Consider the following 19,292-nt stretch of genomic DNA (forward strand, 5'->3'; position numbering starts at 1 on the left):
ATCTTCTTGACTCAAATCTCTTCATAGTTTATATTGGAGAACTGAAACTAATCTGTCAGAAATTAGTTAAATTTTTACAAAATATGGAAATCATACACTCACTTCAAAAGGTGTTTCCAAAAATGCTTTCACATTTATCTATATCACACTTGATTATTTCACAAAATTTTATGTTACTTTGTATTACTAAAAATAACAGTGGAATTTAATCCTGCTAGTATTTATCAAATATGAATATTTTATACTAAAAGCAATTAGGTTAAAACACAAAAACAGTCTCTAAGTGCTGTTTGTTTTTATTTCAGGAATGTGAATTCCTTGTAGTTAAAATTTGAATGGTATGCATAGCCATTGATTCATATCTCTTGTAGTCCATTCAATAAATTGTTATTGCTGCTAAATAAAGTCAGGTTTTCATAATTGCTAATTTCTGGAGATTGGCCAGACTATCACAGAAACCTCTGCTTTCCAGGTGTAGCCATCAGAGGGGGTCTCAGCTGCTTCAGATTAGCTCTCATCTCTACCGTCAGCCTCTGGTGAACAGGGCATCTCCATGTGTTGGACTAAAAGTACACAATGAGGGTCAAGCTGCAAGCCAGTGTTTCAATGATGATTGTTCAGCAGATGCACAGAATGCTGCAATGAGGATACTACAGCAGTAGAAATGGCACATGGAGACAAGGGAGAGATATTAAAGGTGGACTTTCGGTCCTTATGTCAACTCAAAAATTTTTGCCCGGGAAACAGAAAGATGGCTTCACAGAAGTAGTACAGGTCACTGGAACTTGTGACTGAAGTTCCTGTTTCTTTTTCTTTTTCATATTTAAAAAAATAAATTTCTATTAAAATATTCTCTTAGTAATAAAAAGAAAAAGAAGAGGCCACATGAGAAACTGGCTGATTGAAAGGGGAAATGACCTTTGTAATTATTATCCTAATAAAAGAATGCGATATTCACAGGCGTTAGGGAAAAATATCTTACCGTTGTGCCATGGAAATTTGCCATCGTGTGTCCATCAAGGATTTCTTTTTCGAACATTTTTATGGGCATGATGGGATCTGGCTCTGAAAATGAAGTGAATTTCCATCCTAAATACTTCAAAGAGGTGAAGTTACGCAGTACTGACCAGACAGTGCTTTGAGTCAATGGCAGTCCTCTTCAGTCACTACTAGACTGGAAACTTCACAAACTAGAGTCGGAAAGATGCATTAATTACTTCAAAAATAACTTCTAAAAAAATTAGTAATTCCTCTAACTCAGAAAATCTAATGTCTAAAGAGGCCAAACTTACCTTGACTTTGGCAAAAAATATTGAAATAGGAAAAATTTTGTAACACAAAATTGTATATATACTTCACAAACAGAAAATGCTTACTGCTTGGTACTTCGTTTCTTTCCTTATGAAAAAGGAAGGCTTTTTCTTCCCTCCTTTTCACACCAGGTGTGTAAATTGTTTCTCTAGTCTTTTGTAAAATAACCAGGAGGCTGAAAATAAGAGAGGTGGAAGATTTTAGTGTGCAACACTTTCAACTATAAGAAACAAAGAATAGATTCATCTTCACATTTTTAGAGCTTTTAGGATATATCCAAATTAATTATATATCTTAATTCCTATATTTGGTTTACCATTAGAATGAAAGTTTCAATGATGGAAGAGAAGGAACATTTTATAGAGACACTGAAACATTTTATAGAGACACTGAAAAAACTGAAAAGGTGAGGAAGCAGGGAAAGGTGCAACTCTTATACATACACTTACCCCAAACCCCAAAACAATGAAAGAGGAAACAAGTATAAAGTGTAACATGTGCAAACCAGAGAGGTGAGGATGGCAAGACAAAAAGGCAACATATTTCTTCGTTCTCATATGATACCACTTACTCAATATTCTTAAGAAAGATGTTCCTTAATGATACTCAGTGACACCACTTCTAATAACTGTTGAGAGGAAATAATACATATGTTCTTACCAGGAGATTCCATTTAAAGGCTATATTAGTTTTTCTATAAATCACTGTCAGCTGGAAGTTTGGATAAGCATGAAAAAAATCCACTATAGCCACTTAATATGCACCTTTATTTGTACGTGTTCAAATGTAAGCATGAAAACTTTGAATGCAATGGAATTCGTAGGTGTAATCTCAAAATCAAATTCAAAGGTTCTCTTTTTTCTCTTAAATTTTTAACACACACATCTCATTTGAGAGCTCTACTTGGTATCAATCTTACTTTAAACTTTATAAATGTGTAACAGAACTCATTCTTTAGGCTAGTTAGCTAATCACCATTTCAACAAATAGGTATGATTATATCCATTGAAGGAAATAAAGCAACAGATGCATGAGTCAAGGGGATCTTTGCCAAGGATGTGTGTATATATACATATATACGTATACATATATACATATATAAACGAAGGTAATTTACAAATAAGGTGGTATAATGAGACATGCCTTTCTAGAGGAATTTAGAAAATGGAAACACCATTTTTGATTACAAAGTCAGCTTAAATCTAAATTGGCTTCATTCTCAATTTTGAGTTGGATCTTACTTTTTGTGCGTCTTATTTTCATATTTGAGTCTCAGGGCAGCCTTGTGGGCACTCTGGTGGTCAGATCTTATTCTTTTAAACAACCATTCTCTTTCTTCACCAACAGTGTCTGCTTTGGTGTCCTTGATTCTGATTATGTAGAAGTTCCTCACTAACTCGTCAGACAAACCTCTCCCTTTCCATGAATAAAATAATTTTTCTTCTTGGGGGTTCTCAAAGTTTATGAATTCAGGTACATATGAATGCAAGTGGCTACATTTTCTGTCCTCAAATTCCATCTTAGAACCACATTGATCATATATGCTTTATTTAATACACCACCATTAGCAACTTTTCAAGTCTCTGCATCCCTTCTCCTGAGTCTACCTTCACTTATTCCACTGTTCCCTGTTCGATAAAGCCCACTCTGAATCCATCAGACATCATCATATAATAGAACATGCCTACAGACTTCTCCTTTAAGTTTCCTGCCATCCGGAACAGCTTTTTCTACTTCATCCACTGCATTGCTCCAAATCTTGGGGGAATGTGTTCTAAAATTGTTTTTCTCCTTTAATCTTTGTAGCTGTATTGTGAACTCATGAAGTGATGTGTGTATGTGTGTGTGTAATGTTTTTTTTTCAATGAAGATATGTATTTCTCCTTCTCATACAAACTAAGACATTTAAAAATCTAAGCTACTAGAATAATTTAATTTCGAGGAAAAAAAATTGAGTGGTAAATTACTAATAACATTTAAATAAGTAAGGGATTATATGATTGTTGATAACCAGCTAATCTTTGTTACAGATTAAAAGGAATGGTGCTCTAACTTCAGCAAAAAGGTTTCTCAGTGAGACATAAGGGAGACAATACAAAGTGTTAAATAATGAGTTGGCTTACTAAAGTTGGTTCTCTCTATTCTTTCTGTAGCAGCCAAATAGTAATATCTACTTACATGGTTCAAATCTGATACATATTCAAGCTTTGTGAAGGAAGAAGAATATGTGTGTTGAGAGGGAGAAAGTCAGACCAACATGGACAGAACAATACTGGGGAACAATCCAGAAGGAGGAATGTGGTGTGTAAAACAACACTCTTTCGACAATGGTATTTTGTTGTTAGGGCAGCTGAGGATTTAAAAAGAAGGTGGTTTTTGAAGAAGCGTGTTTCCTACTTTTCCATTTCTACACTTTATAGGACAAAGCTTTTGCTATTAAAAAAAAAGCATAATATCACACACACAAAAGATTTAATATATCATCTTAAAAGTTGTAACTAAGTTTTTTTGAGTTCACCATACTAGTGGAAGCAAACTAAATTTCATAAATGTGGTTGAATCTTTTTATTTATAAACTATCCCATCTTGTTCCAGGAAGAACTTGAATGGCAGCATTTGATTATTTCATTAGAATAGTAACTTATCACAATCAAGACAGACTTTCTGTTAAATGTTTATCTTGTTTCATGTGATGCCAAGTGAAGCAATGAATTTCACAGGAGCTTTTACATTGCACGAAGTTTGTAATCTCCTAGAGACTGTATTATATAAAAACAGTAGTTGTTGGCTTTCCAAACTTTTACTATTTTTTTAGCCTTCTTATAAAAAAAAAAGGGTATGAAAATCTTTTAAAATTGACATTTTATTTTTGAAGTCCATGAAAATGTTAAAATAAACAAATAGAAAGGGATATAGATGGAATTTGAACTATCCTTATATGCAAAAGTTAGCTGAGAATGCCACTGCCCTGGGAACTAAAATTTAGGACTTCAAAGTAAGATTTTCTTCCTATTTGATATGTGCTGACTTTTTGTGTACACATGCACAATAAATGACATAATAAACCCTATAGTTAACTGATGATGTCAGATTCCAGAAATGTTTTATGTTTAAAGATATTAAAATGTTATAAAGGAGTATTTGTCACATTTGAAGAACTTAGTAGAATTCAAATTAACATCTATTGTTAAAAACAAATAATTTAGTTGGCTGAAAAGACGTTTTAATTTTTAGCAGTTAACCTATATTTTCTTATAACAAACTGATAGTTACAAATTAGTTCAAAGGCAGGTTCACAACTATCTTCAAATTAGGTCTTTGAAAAAGAAACTATAAACATTGTCAAAGGTTAGTCAAAATGACAGGAACATCATATTCAGAAAATTTAGAAGGAAATTTTTCCTTAAAATTTTTTTAGGAGCTAAGTACTAGTAGCATACTTAGGAAAAGCTTCTAAATGAAAAGCATACATGAGCTATTCATACTAGCTTTCCATGTTTACATACTACTCACAAGATATATATAGAAAACTTTACCCAGAGTAATTTTATATTCCATGTCATAATTTGGGTTCTTTTCCTTAGCAAGGATAAACATCTATTAGTAAGAATCAGACTAATGCAAACATTTTAAAAATCACAAAATTCTAACTATGTTTAGTTCCTAAAAAAATCTGTTTATTTGAAGAACATCGTAATGTAAAAAATCACAATTATTTGAAGAATATGATACTTTTTTAAAAGTTAAGATAAAATAGAAAGCATGTGTCACGGAAATAAACAGAATTGCAAAAAGGCATATTAAATGTCCATCTTTTTAAACCTAACCATCTAGAAGCAAGCTACTTTACCTATCATAGTTACAATGGAACTAATGTCTTTAAAAATGCAAATATTTTTAGTACTTGAAGGATAGCCATTTCAATAAATAACAATGACTCTGATAACCCTACTGCAATAGGACAAGTCGTGGTAACTTCTGTTTTTTAAAAAATTTAGTTAAGATTGTTATAAAAGGCAATTTTTATATCCTATTACTCCAAACAGGTTTAGGTGTTTTTTTCCTCTTTCTCACATGTACTGTGATTTCTGGCTGTTTCAGTACAAGGCATCACACCGGTGCAGTCTTGCAATGCAGCTCAAGGCAGTTGCAGCAAGTATTTCCCACTAGGAATGTAAGGAGCCAGGAGGGTACAAGGGTTGAGGAAGCAATCTAGAAAACCACAATGCAGCTTGTTGGTCCTTTCCCCCTAAATAACCTTTTTAGAACAGGTCCATAAAATGCAGTTTATTATCTAAAATTTTTAAGGAGACTCTTTTGTTAAATGTTAACAAAAGAACGACTATCCTAATTCCCTTTAAAATGCAATCCTTAAAAAACAAAAAAATCAACTCTCAAGTCTTTTTGAAAAGTGCTTAAATCATCTGGAGATAAATATCACTTGGTGTCCTTGTTTCCTAACAAATGGCTTTTTCCATTGTTTCCATTAATTTCACCCATATTCGTTTTTTAAAAAACAAGGCCCTTATCCTCATCAGCAGAAGGCAGATGTATGATTTAGCATATAAAACCGGTAATTACATACTAATTTACGAAAGATTAATTTTTTTCTCTTTTCGTCAGTCTCCAAGAAGTCTTCCTGTGATCAACTGTAAACAGGAATGGTTTACACCTCAAATTAGAAGCCATTAATTAGCATGACGAAGTCAACTGCAAGACACACAGATAATTTAAATAATTTAATCACCAATCACCTTGGCTAAAGCGTACTATACTCTTTCGTTATCCTTCGGTAGGTTATTGATCTGTCAGTACATTACCTCTAGATCAGTTAGAGATAAATATTAACGTTCTTTCCTTTCGCTCAGGTTTACATTATTCCTTCTTGTAAACACTTAGAAAAAGCTTTAAGGTTCTTTAATCCCAAATCCCTAATTAGCCATTACTAGCCTTTTTGTAACGAGGAAACAGAGTATCTGAAGTACAGATCAGGAGTTCGCTCTGCCCATATAACAATGAAAAACATTTTTTAAATGTACGCTTAAGGCAATGGCAGTAATAAAAGACACGCAGAGGTGTCTTCAGCAAATAACGGGCTTGCAAACGCAAGTGCTCAACAAAAAGCGCCTGAACCTCTATTGCAATATACAGCACTCCAATAAATCACACAACACTTTGCATAGGCTGCAGAAATAACGCAGGACAAGACTTACACAGATGCCAATCCGCAGCATTTATACACATGCACATGGCAAGAGACAGAAACCAAACACTATCATTCAACTCGGGCAGGGTAGCGCGATCCCGAGTTTGCCCAGCGTGAGAGTGCTCTCTGCGTGTGTGTCTGTGCGCGCGCGTGAGAGTGAGACCCATCCTCGGGGCATTTCCCCTCTTTGGGCAGTTTTGCTTCATTTGTTTCCTATTTCTGCTACACAGAAACTAACTTCCATCTCAGCCCCAGCCAGCGCCGCTGAATAGAGCCTGTGCTGCGGCTCCGTGTGCGTCAGATCCCTCCGCGGAGCCGTCCCCGGCCCCCTCCCTCCCGAGGTCGGCCTCCACAGAGAAAGCGCCTTCCAGCCAACCGGCGGCTCCGGCTCCGACATCTTCGACTGGAAATAAATAAATAAATCGCACCTTCGGTCGGGGAGCCGCGGGCGGGGGTCTCGCCGCGCCGGCTGCGGGGGCGCCGGGGCCGCGGGGTCGGAGGCACTCCTTTTTCTGCGCCGGAGGCGGGGGCGGGGGCGCGGGCGCGGGCCGAGGACAGGCCGAGCCCGGGGCCGCGAAGGCGGCGGACTCCTTTCTGCGGCGGAGGGATCCGCGGCGGAGGCGGCGGCGGCGCCTGTAGCCGCTGCCTGAGAGTTGTTGTTTCCTCCTCCTCCTCCTCCGCCTCCGCCGCCGTTGCTTGAATGGTGGAGCCGAGGCTCGGCTCGTGAACACACAGTGACAGCTATAGGGCAGGCGGCGGCACCATCCCCGCTTCCCCTCGGCGGCGGGGTGTCCCGCCGGCGGCCCCGAAGTGACCCATAAACATGTCTTGTGAGAGGAAAGGCCTCTCGGAGCTGCGATCGGGTAAGTCGGGGGGCTGCCGGGGCCGCTGGCACCGGGCGATTCCGCCCGCGGTCCCCCGCCCCCCGCCGCCCGGCCGCTCAGCCTGTGTGTCTCCCCGTCCCTCTCTCCCGCGCAGAGCTCTACTTCCTCATCGCCCGGTTCCTGGAAGATGGACCCTGTCAGCAGGCGGCTCAGGTACGGCGGCGCGCGGCGCGGGCCGGGCCGGCGCTCGCCGCTCGCGGGCGTGGGGGAGGGCGGCGGCGGCGGCGGCGTTGGCGGCGGCGGCGGCGGGGCCGCGGCCCGGGGCGCGGGGCTCAGCTCTCCCCGCTTTGTTGTTGCAGGTGCTGATCCGTGAGGTGGCCGAGAAGGAGGTAAGGGCGGCGGCGGCCCGCCGCGTCCCGCCGCCGCGCGGCCGCCCCTGGGCCGCTGCGCCGCCGCCGCCGCCGCCGCCGCCGGGGCGCGGGGCGCGGGGCTCGGGGTCCCCGGCGGGGCGCGGGGAGGGCGGGGGAGGGGCGCGGGCGGGCCGGGGCCGGGGGCCGGGCTCACGGGGCGTCCTCTCCCCGCAGCTGCTGCCCCGGCGCACCGACTGGACCGGGAAGGAGCATCCCAGGACCTACCAGAATCTGGTGAGACATTCACGTCGCGGAGCAAAGAAACTTTTCCCCGAGTCGAATAAAAATTGAATTTCCCGCAATTTTTTTACAGAGACAAAAACTTGGCCCCAGAACCTGAAAGCTCCGAAGGCCACGGGGAGGGTTGGGAGGCCGGCGCGGGGGTTGCGGGGGGCAGTGGCCGGGGAGACCCGCACCCCGGGGCCGCAGGGGCTGCCGACAATTTATTTGTGATATTTTGTTAATGTGCTAGAAATAAAGATACGTCATGAGTGTTGTGCAGTGCAAGGCCGGAGGAGGAGGGGCCGGCGCGCGCGTCCGTGCGGGCGCGGGGGCGCGCGCGAGGCGGCGGCGGCGGCGGCGGCGGCGGTGGCGGCGGCGCGAGGAAGGAGGGCGCGCTCGCTCGCCTGCTCGCTCTGCACGCGCGCTCGGCTCGGCTTTCTCCTGCCGCACACAATAGCTGGTGACTAACTGCTCCGAAGTGGCATTAGCATTTCACAAGCCGCCTATTCAGCCGCCGCGGAACCGTGGCAAGACGTTATTTTTTTTCCTCTTCCGTTTCTGTGGCTTTCCTTTACCTTCAGAGCTAGGTTTTTTGTTTGTTTGTTTGTTTCGTCGGAAGGGTTCGGCCGGCTGGTGGTCGTTGGCCAGCGGGCGCATCTTGCATCCACGGAAGCTTTTTTCGCAGAAGTGTAAAGCGTGTTAACACCCTAAAGCCAGAAGTTTAACAGGCTTTTTTTTCATTTTGCTAATTCTCGCGTTAGGCCCCACGTTAAATTAAAAGCTGCCATTGGAGGCCCCTGAAGAAGTGTTGATTTTTTTTACACGTACATTTACTGTGGAGTGGCGATTGGCAAGTAAAAGTTTTTCAGTTTTACAGCGGGATGTATTTTGTCAGGCGCTTGAAAAATACCTCTCTTAATTTTGTGGGTTTCCGAATTGAGTATTTTAGTCATTTCTGAAAATTGATTTCTAAAAGTGGTCCTGATCCCCTGAAGTATTGTGAATGGAACAGTGGGGTATTTGTATTCGGGAGTTCTGTTTTCCGCGTTAATTTCTCCTCCTCCTCTGATTTAGGTTGTATGCGTATGTGTGTGATGTGTGTGTTAAAGCAGTCACTGGGGCACATCGAGCTTTTGAAATTTATGCGGTGCATTGATTTTTCGGAGACATGTTTGCAGCTGATGTTTTAAGATAGTTACAATGTTACTTCAAGAGGGTTTCTGAAAGGATCAGGAAGTTTCAGCTAGCTTTGAATGCCTTCAGCGAGATGGAAGAAGGCATGACATGATTTTTGATGGCTCCTGTTTCACTTGCATATAGAACATCTAACTGTTGTGTCTAAATCTGTTATGATTTAGTATAGGTTGTTGGTAAGTGCTCACAGCTATTGAAATAAGCAAGCGTGCTTAGGTTTAGTTAATCGAGTAGAGAGTTAACAGCACATTCATTTCCATACTGTTAGTTGTTCAAGTACGTAGTGATTTCAACTAGTCTTATTCACTACTTGGCTGAAATGAATGGAGTTTGAAGCAAACTCCAAGATTCAATAACAGCAATGTTTAATTTTTAGGTTTGTAAACACTTGACAGAATCTTAAGGGGATTTCCAGGTATTTCTTGTTATTTAAAGAATTATAAAGATTATAATATTCCATTTTTAAGAACTGGACAGACAGAACTCATCTTTGCCTCTCTTTTAACCACACTCATCTTTGCGTTTTATAAAACCCCACAAACCCCAAGTCACTGAAGGTTGCTGTGTTCTTTTTAATATGGAGACTATTGGTAACGCTATTTTTATGTTTTTTAAATGAAGCGGCCAGTGGTATCTGGCCAAATTATGAGAATGTCTAGTCCTTGTAGGAATATCATTTTATTTTCCGATAAAAACAGGGTTACCAGTGTTTTTCAGCTTTTTTTGAGCGAGTTTCTCACCTCTCAAATATTAGTAAAATGAATTTATATTCCTAGTCTCTTTATCAGACTTGACTTAGGATACCATAAGCAGTGTCTTTATCAGTGTGTTATTTATCAAAATCCACCTATTTTGCATGGAAGTGTTTTTTCTTGCTCAGAGTGTTTCCAGACCTTTTTACCAGAGCAGTCATGTTGGCACGCTCATGAGATAGTTAAGAATTCTCATTAGACTTCAGGGTTCTCTGGCTCATTTTCTCGTTTCGTTCGTTCAGCACATTACTCACTCTGTATCAGCTGGATCCGAGGCACCATTTGAGGTACTTTCATACCCATCGAACTGTATATTTAGGTGTATGGTATTTGGTTTAATTTCGTTTGACTTTTGGTTGACATTTAGTTAGCTCTAAAGATATTTTGGAATCCTAGGTATTTGACTACTTTTTTGTTTAATAGTAGGATTTTGCAATTTTATGTGATTTGCATATTTTAGGTGAGCACATGCAAAGTCTCTTGTACATCATTCTCTATTGTCTTAATTTATTCCTAAGACTGAAAAAAAGTTTTATTTTGTGTCCTATCAAATTGAACTTACATAACGTTGGTTTGAAGATTATTTTGGTGAGTGAAGCCAAAGTAATAACTATTGTTTGTAGTTTCAGTAGTGTTTACCTCTACCTGGAAATTTTGTTGCTTACGTTAACCGATAAATTGGATAATATTTTAAATGGGAGAATTTGTATGTCAAATTGAAATTTCTAGAGAACCTCAAATTACAGCTATTTAGGAAGGGGTATAATATTTGTATTTGTGAGCTTAAAAACAAGCATAGATCAGCATCTGCAGTCAGGCTGCAGATAAAGTCACAGTGGTTGAGTTTTGACCAAGCAGAAAGTGGAGTTTTAAGAGCAGTTTAAAAGTTTACAGAGTTGAAATAAACGTATTAACTTTTTTTTTTTTTAAAGTGTCATTGGTAAAGGTATTGTTAAACAGGATTATGGTTATTACTGTCTATCTTAAGACTTAAAACATTTTTAAAAGTGGATGGAATTTGATAGGAAGTTAAAAGGTTTAAAAAATTTTTTTGGCTCAGTGATATATGTTTAATCAGATTTTCTATTTTTAAAAAGTATGAGGTTGCTTTTAAAGCAAAAGGGCATTTTTTAAGCTTTCATTAGAATTTTTATTTTTTTAAAAGGAGTCAAGCATAAGGAGGCAACTTTACAGAATAAGAAAACAACTAATTTTTGGACAAAGAGAAAACTTTGTCATTTATTTATTTCTTAGTTTGAATAGTGAAATTAGTTGGTTTATTAAGTTTCGCTCTCTAGTTGTCACCTTAAGTAGTGGCGACATAATTTAAGTTGCATATTTATGAGATCTTGAGGCGGAATTTATAAGCCTTTTTGCCCAGATTTGGGACTCTGATTACATTTCTTGCCTACGAGGCATTATTTTCCAAGACTGCGTTCTTGTTTTGCTAATCTGTTGTGATATAATAATTATTATTTTTTTGTAGTGGTATTTGCTTTTTAAAAACTGATTCCACTTTATTAGAAATCTTTGTATTCAAGGGAAAGGATTGGGAATCAGGAGACTGGGGGTTGTGATCTTAGCCCTGCCTGCAGTTAGCCTGCAGGTTAACCTCTGGCAAGTCAGGAATTTCTCTGGGCCCCTGTTATCTCATTCTTGTCAGATAAGCGAATTGAAATCTGATTTTTAACTAGAAGTCGTAGTGCATTGTTTCTAAGAGCTCAACTTTTTCATTCTGGAGTTTCATTATCTAAAACACAGAAAAGTAGACTTAGACAAATCATGCATTTTAGGAAATTGCTTTTTGTAATGCTGTTCTTAGTTTGTAGAATCATTTCTCCTTGAAAAGATGATTTTTGAGACACAACCACTTTGTAGACTATCTCTTTATAATTAATATGTTTTCACCGTGGTTTAAGTACTGGTTTTCATAAATTATTGGCGGTCTTAAATTCAGAAATGAATAGGAACCATAAATAGGATTTACTTAAGTATATATCTTAAGTGTGTGTTTATTTAGAGTATTCTGATTAATGTGAAAGTTAAGGTATAAAACCTAGGAGACCAGTTTTAGGAAAAAAAAAAAAAAAGATAACATATTAAATGTTTTTGAATCAGGGATTCCCATTCTATATTAAAGATAATATAGTACTGTCAAAATTTAACCAGTATCAATTTTGGAAGGGGGGGTGGCATATAATGAATTAAATGTGTAGTAGACTTATTTCCTTTTTTAATAGAGTATCAGTGAAATAGTAAGCTTTGCTTGGTAGTCTTCGTAACACGGTTTTCATGTCTCATAATCATTATAATGAAGAAAAAATGTTAGACGTGAAGGGAATAGTACATACTGAAGGGCTGAAGTAGGCAAATCTTCATCCTTTCTTATACATGTAATTATTCTATTGATACTTATACCATTATTTTAAAGAGTTTGAGGCCTTTACAAAAATTTTAAAATAAATACCTGTTAAATTCTTAATACTCCTGAATAATTGTAAAGTGGCATGAATATAAACGGGGAGTTGGATTATGCCCTCCCAAACTGCACAGTGGTGTTTTATGATTGTTCTGAGGCAGAAAAGTACTGTTGGAGTCTGTTTCCCAATCTGTACAATGGGTTAATAATAGCTCCTACTTTGTAAGATTATGAGAGTAAAAACTGGTGCAAATCAAATACTGTGTAAGGGTTTGTGTTTGCTATTATCAGAACTTTAGTAGTAGTAGTCAAGGTTGTTCCAACTATAGCTTTCTAACGTTGTATAAAAATTTAAGAAAAAACATTTTAATTTCAGAAACAAGTATGCATAACTTTCTGAATATAGTAGTTGCCATATAAAACCGGCTGCTTAAAACTTTAGAAGGTACTAGTAGTATAGTTACTTTGTAGATTCAAGGATAAAATAATTAAGCCTAAGATACAAAGAAAGAAGTATAGTAAATATCAAAAAATAAATCATTTTTAAAACATTGTGGGTAGATTTCTAGAAAAATTTTGTTGGTCTGTATAGTGATTCTAACTATGACTGTATTTGTGGAACAGTTAACATTAAGAAATGTTCGGGTGGTTGAAATGTGCAGAATTGATTAGAGGATATATGAAGCTCTTTTGGTAATGATCAGGTGGCACTTAGGAATATGTGAAGGGAGCTTGGCTGTTGCATCTGGTTCCTTATGTACAGAGATTTTCGTAATTTAAAATCATCACAATACTTTGTATTCTTTTTGGAAATAGGAGGAGATACTTTGTTTCGTAATGTGGCTTAAAGGTATTTCTGTTTTAAGCAGAGTTTTAAAAGGACCGTTTTGAATTTATTCTTAAGTGAGTATTTGGTTAAATAAATCCTATGAATGTCAGTCTTTTAGTCCATACAGAATTTCTTTGTCAGATAGACCACAAGTTTTTTGTTTCTTTTGTCTAGAAACTTTTCTCGCCTCTTGCAGCCATTCTTCTTTTTCCTCAATTTTGTGGTTATCTATCATGTCACTACAGAATTATAGCAAATAAAATTGTATTTTACACAACTTATTTTGGACAAGTAATACCAGGTAGGTGAATTTCATTCTTACTAGTAGTTTCCACATATAAATTTTAGAATTCATGGAAAAATATCCCTAGTACTAAGCAAAGTGGCCATTAGTTAACAGAGTACTAAGTATATACATTTAGAATAATTTCCTATTTTAATGTACTTTTAATTGACTTCAGGAAAGTCAAGCATTAAAATGAGTGTATTAGAGAAAAAGATTTTAACAGCAAATTTGTTTAGAATGTTTAAGTTGCTTTTGTAATTATACTTAAAAGTGATAAAGACTATTATATAATAGGAACCAAATTGAAAATTCTGGAAGTTTTAAATGTGTAAAGTTTCTGTCTTGTTTGTGAGAACCTCTGTTGTTGACATATGAGTAATTTGTGAAAACAAGTTATTTTGGACTTAATAAATACGTTGTTGAGTATATGGAATATAGAGGAGGGTAAGCATTTTATAACAGGTTAGGGAAAATGACAATTTTTTTTTTCATTATGGCATTTGAGAATTCAGGGTACTAAAAATAAAAAATTGTGCTATTGAGCAGTGAAATACAAAAGTTTGAGAACCTTTGGTCACTACAGAGGAGGGAGACATCAGATGTGAAGCCGGTCCACCTTTAGTTACTTGCCTCACGCACGTACACACGTATATGCACATACACAAAAGCGGCCTTATTTAAGCTCAGGGATCACAGATAATGAAAAGGATGGTTGGATGAGAAGCTTTTGATATTAGGAAAATTGGGGTAGCAGCATTGGTGTGATGCAGTTTCTGCTTTAGTTAAAACTCATTTAAGTTGTAAGAGGAGTGAGATTTGAGGTATAAGGCTTAAATTATTCATGGCAACATGGGTGATAGCAGCCTGCTGCAAAGGAAGCACATAAGGAATCCGTTTATTCTGGGCTCCAGATGGCTGTGGTCACGGTAGCATGACCCATTTGGTCTCTGGATAAAGAACAGGCACATAGCCTGTCTTGGCAGAGGTTATAGTATAAATGCAAGAAATACTTACCTTTACTTGTGTTACTTGATTCTGGTTTAGTTTTGGGGTGTGGAAGTACTAAATTCTAGTCAACTTGGAGAAATATGCATTTTCTGAAACAACTTTACACTGCCGTTATATGTGTGATGTTAGTTATTTTGAGTATGGTGTTTGAAACTGAAACATTACTAAAAATGAAACTGATTGTTCTCTTAAGATTATTTACATTGGCATTTTAAGAATAAACAGTTTAAGAATTTTTAATCTTAAAATTAATGGACAATAACTTTTTCAACAGAATCATAGGTTTAAATTATACTTTTCTAAGTAAATAATGTTTTAAAGAAGATTTCTTATTGCACAGATTTTGCGTAGCACATTTGACTTGATTTAAAAACAAAACTTCAAAATGTTATTTTAAAAAGTTAAGCTTTGTCATTTTGTTGTGTTTTAAATTATTTTTTATAGAGCATCCTTACTTTGTGGTTTGTGGAAACCTTAATTCTGGATAGAGTTTTGGGTTTTTTTTTTTTTAAACAAATGTAGTCAGATTGTAATGAATAAAATTTGGAAGAGCAATATTGCATTTTATTTATTTGACAAATATGTATTGATAATTGCATTGATAATTCTAACTGAATTATTATCTAAATGAATTCTTAGGTGGTTGACCAAATTCTGAATATAAGACACAAGTCTTTTGAGCATGTTTATTCATAGTTATTTAAGAATAAATAGACCACCAAGATTAATTTTGAGACTTAGGGAGATTCTATATTAATTTTATTATACTCTAAGTACAAATAAGTCATAAGCTTGTAAGAGTCCTTCTAAGAATTGTTACCCAGCTTAAAAGATTTGACTTGAAAAATAGTTACATGGGCTTTATTTAAGTTTGTAATCATAGAGCCTGTTTGACAGTGAGGGGGGAAACTAAAGTTTAGAGAAGCAAACTGTAGTGTTATAGAAATAACACTAAACTCAGAATCAGGAGACCTCGGATTGATTACTGTTTCTCCTACTTTCTAAATGTGTGACCTTAACCTTTGGGCCTCAGTTTTCTTTACCTGTGAAATGAGGAAAATACTTAAACTTATTTGCTTGTGAAGATAAATAAATTTTGAGCATACTTGGCACAGAGTAAGTATTCCATATTTTTTTTCTATGTGGAAAAGCTATTACAGTTTAAAAAAAATGCTCAGAAAATGTAAACTTGTTTTAAAAAGTGTAGATATAATTTAACCTACACTTTGTAATCATGGTAACAGATTTATAAATTGTAAGTTTAGAAGTTTTGAGAATTTTAGGGGCTGGATTTTAGTAATAGGCCTTATAGAGCGATTAAACAGTGAATAGGGTTTTTAAAAATTTATGATTTTGTTTATATGCTAGAATAGACCTAAAAATAAGAACTGTATTACATGAAGCTGAGCTTTTAGAACTCGGAACCATAGTAGGAAGCAGAAGCAACTAGCCTATCAAGTCTGACAAAATTGTGAGAAAACAGATGTGGGAGATCTGAAAAACTGTTTTAGAACCAGTCAGGTGTTTGGGACATAGGGATAAAGTGAAGAGCCTGGTCAAATCAGATCGTTTTGGTGCCAAACATTAGGTGGATCTTATTTTCATTAGGACTTCTTAATTACATCCTAGAGGAAGGACTGGCATTTCTAGGTCTCACAGGTAAATCAAGTAGTTGGAATGAATATATTGATCTAAGCTCACTTTTAAAAGGTCCTTAAAAAGATATCCAAGTTTTTTTTCTCTGTTTAGGTCTAGAAGGATTTTTTTTTCAACATGAAAGGTCAACTTTTAAAACATTTCTTTGTGGCTCACTTTAATGCATATGTTGAAAACTATTCAAAATGTCTAATTTATAGCTTGCTTGCACATTGATATATACATATATCTGAGGCAGTAGGTACTTTGGAGGGGAGGTAGGGGACGGGCTGTATGATTGTGGCTCTGGAGTTAGATTGCCTTGGTTTGTCTCATCTCTACCATCCACTAAATGTGTGTGACCTTGGGAGGGTTGTTTTATCTTTTTGTGCCATCATTTCTTTATTAATGGGAATAATAATAGAACGTACCTCTTACGGATATTAAAATCATTAACTCAGCTTTTTCATGTAAAACAACAATTATCACAAGGCCTGGCATTTAGTGTGCAGCCAGTATGTGTTAGCTATGTTAGTATTATTAATATTCATCACACTTTACCATTTGGTCATACTTTTTATGTGTTGAATATCTTTAAGAGCTTGAAAGCAGCTCTGGTCCTGAAAAGTAATGGGCATATTAGAATTGAGAATGTCAAGTTTTGTTTTGTTTTTCCTTAATAATAGTGTATGGATAATTACTGAGAATCCAGATATAGACATTTTTGGATAAGGGATTTTATTACAATATTGTCTTGACTTTACCTTTTAATTATTTACTAGTAAATTAAAAGTTCATTCAGACTAAAAAGCTTAACTTAATATTAAAGATACAAGGTTCTTAATAATTTGAAAATTAAAAATCACATATATATAGCCCTGAATGAGCTATTTTAATTTTTAAAAATTTGTTTTTGTTTTTACATTTTAAATATTGACCAGAAATGCATGGATTAATATTCATGAAGAATAATGTTGAGAAAAAGTAGCAAAAAATAATTTTTATTCATTTTTAAAAATATGTATTGGGGATGTGTGTATATATATGATGCATCTAGGAATGAAAGCTGATGGTCCCTGTTCTCACGTAGTTTACGGTAAAGTTGACAAGAAAAACATTAAATCATTACATTGTTAAAGGTATAATCATGAACTGGTACATGAGTTAAGGAAAAGTCACCAAAGACTGTTCACCTAAGATAATGTACCTAAACTGAATAGGGTGAAGGAAAACAAAGGAAGTTCATTGAAGGGAAGATCTGAAGCAAGTAGAAGAGTTGTCTGGGCAAGGGGACGTGGGGAAATGCTGGGAGTACACCCCACATGGAAAAGCCTGACAGGAGAGAGTGCAGGTAAAGAACCTGAAAGAAAGCCAGTGTGTCTAAATGTGGAAAGAAGTGGGGTCTGGAGAGTGTAGAGCTGTAAATGTGCCAGATGAGGCAGAGAAATAGTAAGGGACTGTACATGTACTTCAGGGCTTGTAGACCATGTTAAGGATTTGGATCTCCAGAGAGCAAGGAAAGCCTCTGAAGTGCTTTAGGTAGAGGTGACCTGACCAGATCTCTGTTTTGGAAAGAGCATTCTAATTGCAATATAGAGAATAGATTTGAATGAGGCTGTAGAAGGCATGAGTGGATGTGGGAAAGATGGGAGTTTATAGCAAAGATGATTTGAACTTGGATTGTTATTATGGAGATAGAGACGGGTAGATGGGTTTAAGGCTAGGAAGGAAAAATTCAATTGGAGTTGGCGACTGCTTGGATATTTGGAATGAGGTGGGAGGGAGGAATGAACAGTGTGAAAAATGTGACTTCTTGATTTTAGGTTGGTTAGATGGTGTTGCCAGTCACCACGGTAGGGAACTTTTTGGTGGTGGGGGGTTGGCATGAGCATCATGAGTTTACTTTTGGATATGTTGAGTTGAGGAGGCTTTGGGGCTCCAAGGAGAGGAGTATTTTAAGAAAGTTTGATGTGCAAGCCTAGGCTATAGATATAAATTTGGGAAGCTTTGCATAAAGATAGTTCAGGGAGAGAGTATAGAGTGAGAATAAGAGAGGGTCTGGAACCGGGCTCTGGGATCTCAGACCTTAAAGAACCTCACCCTTTAATGGCTAGATAGAGAAGTCAGTTTTTTTCTGCGTATTTTCATATATTCATTTATCTAATAATTAAGCACTTACCTGTAAGTACTATGTTAGGTACTGGGTAGACAGGTAAACAAGTTCTAATCCCCTGTGTTCTTAGGCAGGACATGGATAAAGTAAATTGGCAATTTTAGTATAGTGCAGGGTCTTATGAACCCCAGAACAGGGCAAGATAGTGGTAGGGCCTGTATGTGTTTTGGGGGGGGAGGGGAAGGGGATCATAGCTATCATTAGATTCCTCCTGAGGTCTAGGTATCAAAATATATTAAGAACACTTAATATGGTATGATAAGTACTACAGAGTTCCGGGGAGTGGGGTAAAGGAATGTTTGGGAAGGAGTTTAATGTGCTGTGGAAACACAAAGATAGAATGTCCCCAAAGAAGAGGCAGAGGCAGGTCATGGAAGACAGTGAGGCATAGACTGACATGAAGGAGAGTGAGGTGTGGAGCTGCAGGGGTAAAAATTTCTAGCAGAGGGCTCAGTTTGCACAAGGTCTCAAAGCCAGAAAGCATGAGGCGTTTAAGAACTGAAATTGTCTCCTAACTTTAAAATGAAAGTTGGTTTTGAACAATTGAAATATACTGGATAATCAAGGAAAGATTTAGTTGGAAAAAGTGGATTCATAATATTTTATTAAAAAGATACAGTTCTGCAGTGCAGATTTTCAGGTTCACTCCCTGAAATGTATTTGCAAGAAGACCCTGAAACAGGATCATCACAAAACTAAAGTTAGCAAGTAATGAACTTCCTTGTTAAACACTTTAAACAGAATTCTGATCAATTTTAAAAAGTCACATTAGAATAATTATCATTTACAAGTTTGAAAGTCGAAGGGACCCTATAAATATTATAGACTTTTACTTTAAATTTTTAAGTAAATTATTTTAGGGAAGATTAAAGTATAAATACAATTGTAAAATTTTATATTCTGCTGTATTTTCTTCTGAATGCTTTTTCTGTTTAATCATACTAGTGCTTGAAAAAGTATGTTTTGAGTCAAGATGATGATACTATTAGGGAAAAAAGGATTCTGTAACTAAAGGAGTTTGTG

The 19,292-nt window shown here is 37.2% G+C and overlaps 1 protein-coding gene and 1 long non-coding RNA gene across 7 annotated transcripts in view; one reads left to right on the plus strand and one right to left on the minus strand.

The window, feature by feature from the left end:
- Positions 1-278: 278 nt before the first annotated feature.
- LOC118904895 lies at positions 279-6,860 on the minus strand. 3 transcript variants are annotated; one of them, XR_005022116.1, is made up of 4 exons: positions 6,525-6,860; positions 1,377-1,486; positions 983-1,190; positions 279-650 (listed from the first exon to the last, which is right to left on the minus strand). It is a non-coding gene; the product is annotated as an uncharacterized LOC118904895 (long non-coding RNA). The 3 variants fall into 3 exon arrangements; XR_005022117.1 differs by having other exon boundaries at positions 279-636; positions 1,293-1,486; XR_005022115.1 differs by having other exon boundaries at positions 1,293-1,486.
- A 258-nt stretch (positions 6,861-7,118) lies between these two features.
- Positions 7,119-19,292, plus strand: part of LOC118904894 (pleckstrin homology domain interacting protein) — a 125,419-nt gene continuing 113,245 nt past the window's right edge. For 3 of the 4 annotated variants that reach the window (XM_036870994.1, XM_036870995.1, XM_036870997.1), the window contains exons 1-4: positions 7,119-7,380; positions 7,496-7,554; positions 7,701-7,730; positions 7,926-7,985. In XM_036870994.1, the coding sequence (XP_036726889.1) occupies positions 7,341-7,380; positions 7,496-7,554; positions 7,701-7,730; positions 7,926-7,985 (189 nt within the window). In that variant the 5' untranslated portion in view covers positions 7,119-7,340. The remainder of the gene's footprint in view (positions 7,381-7,495; positions 7,555-7,700; positions 7,731-7,925; positions 7,986-19,292) is intronic. The other variant, XM_036870996.1, reaches the window with a different exon arrangement.

This window comes from Balaenoptera musculus, chromosome 12 (genome assembly GCF_009873245.2).
Source record: "Balaenoptera musculus isolate JJ_BM4_2016_0621 chromosome 12, mBalMus1.pri.v3, whole genome shotgun sequence".
NCBI classification, from domain to species: Eukaryota; Metazoa; Chordata; class Mammalia; order Artiodactyla; family Balaenopteridae; genus Balaenoptera; species Balaenoptera musculus.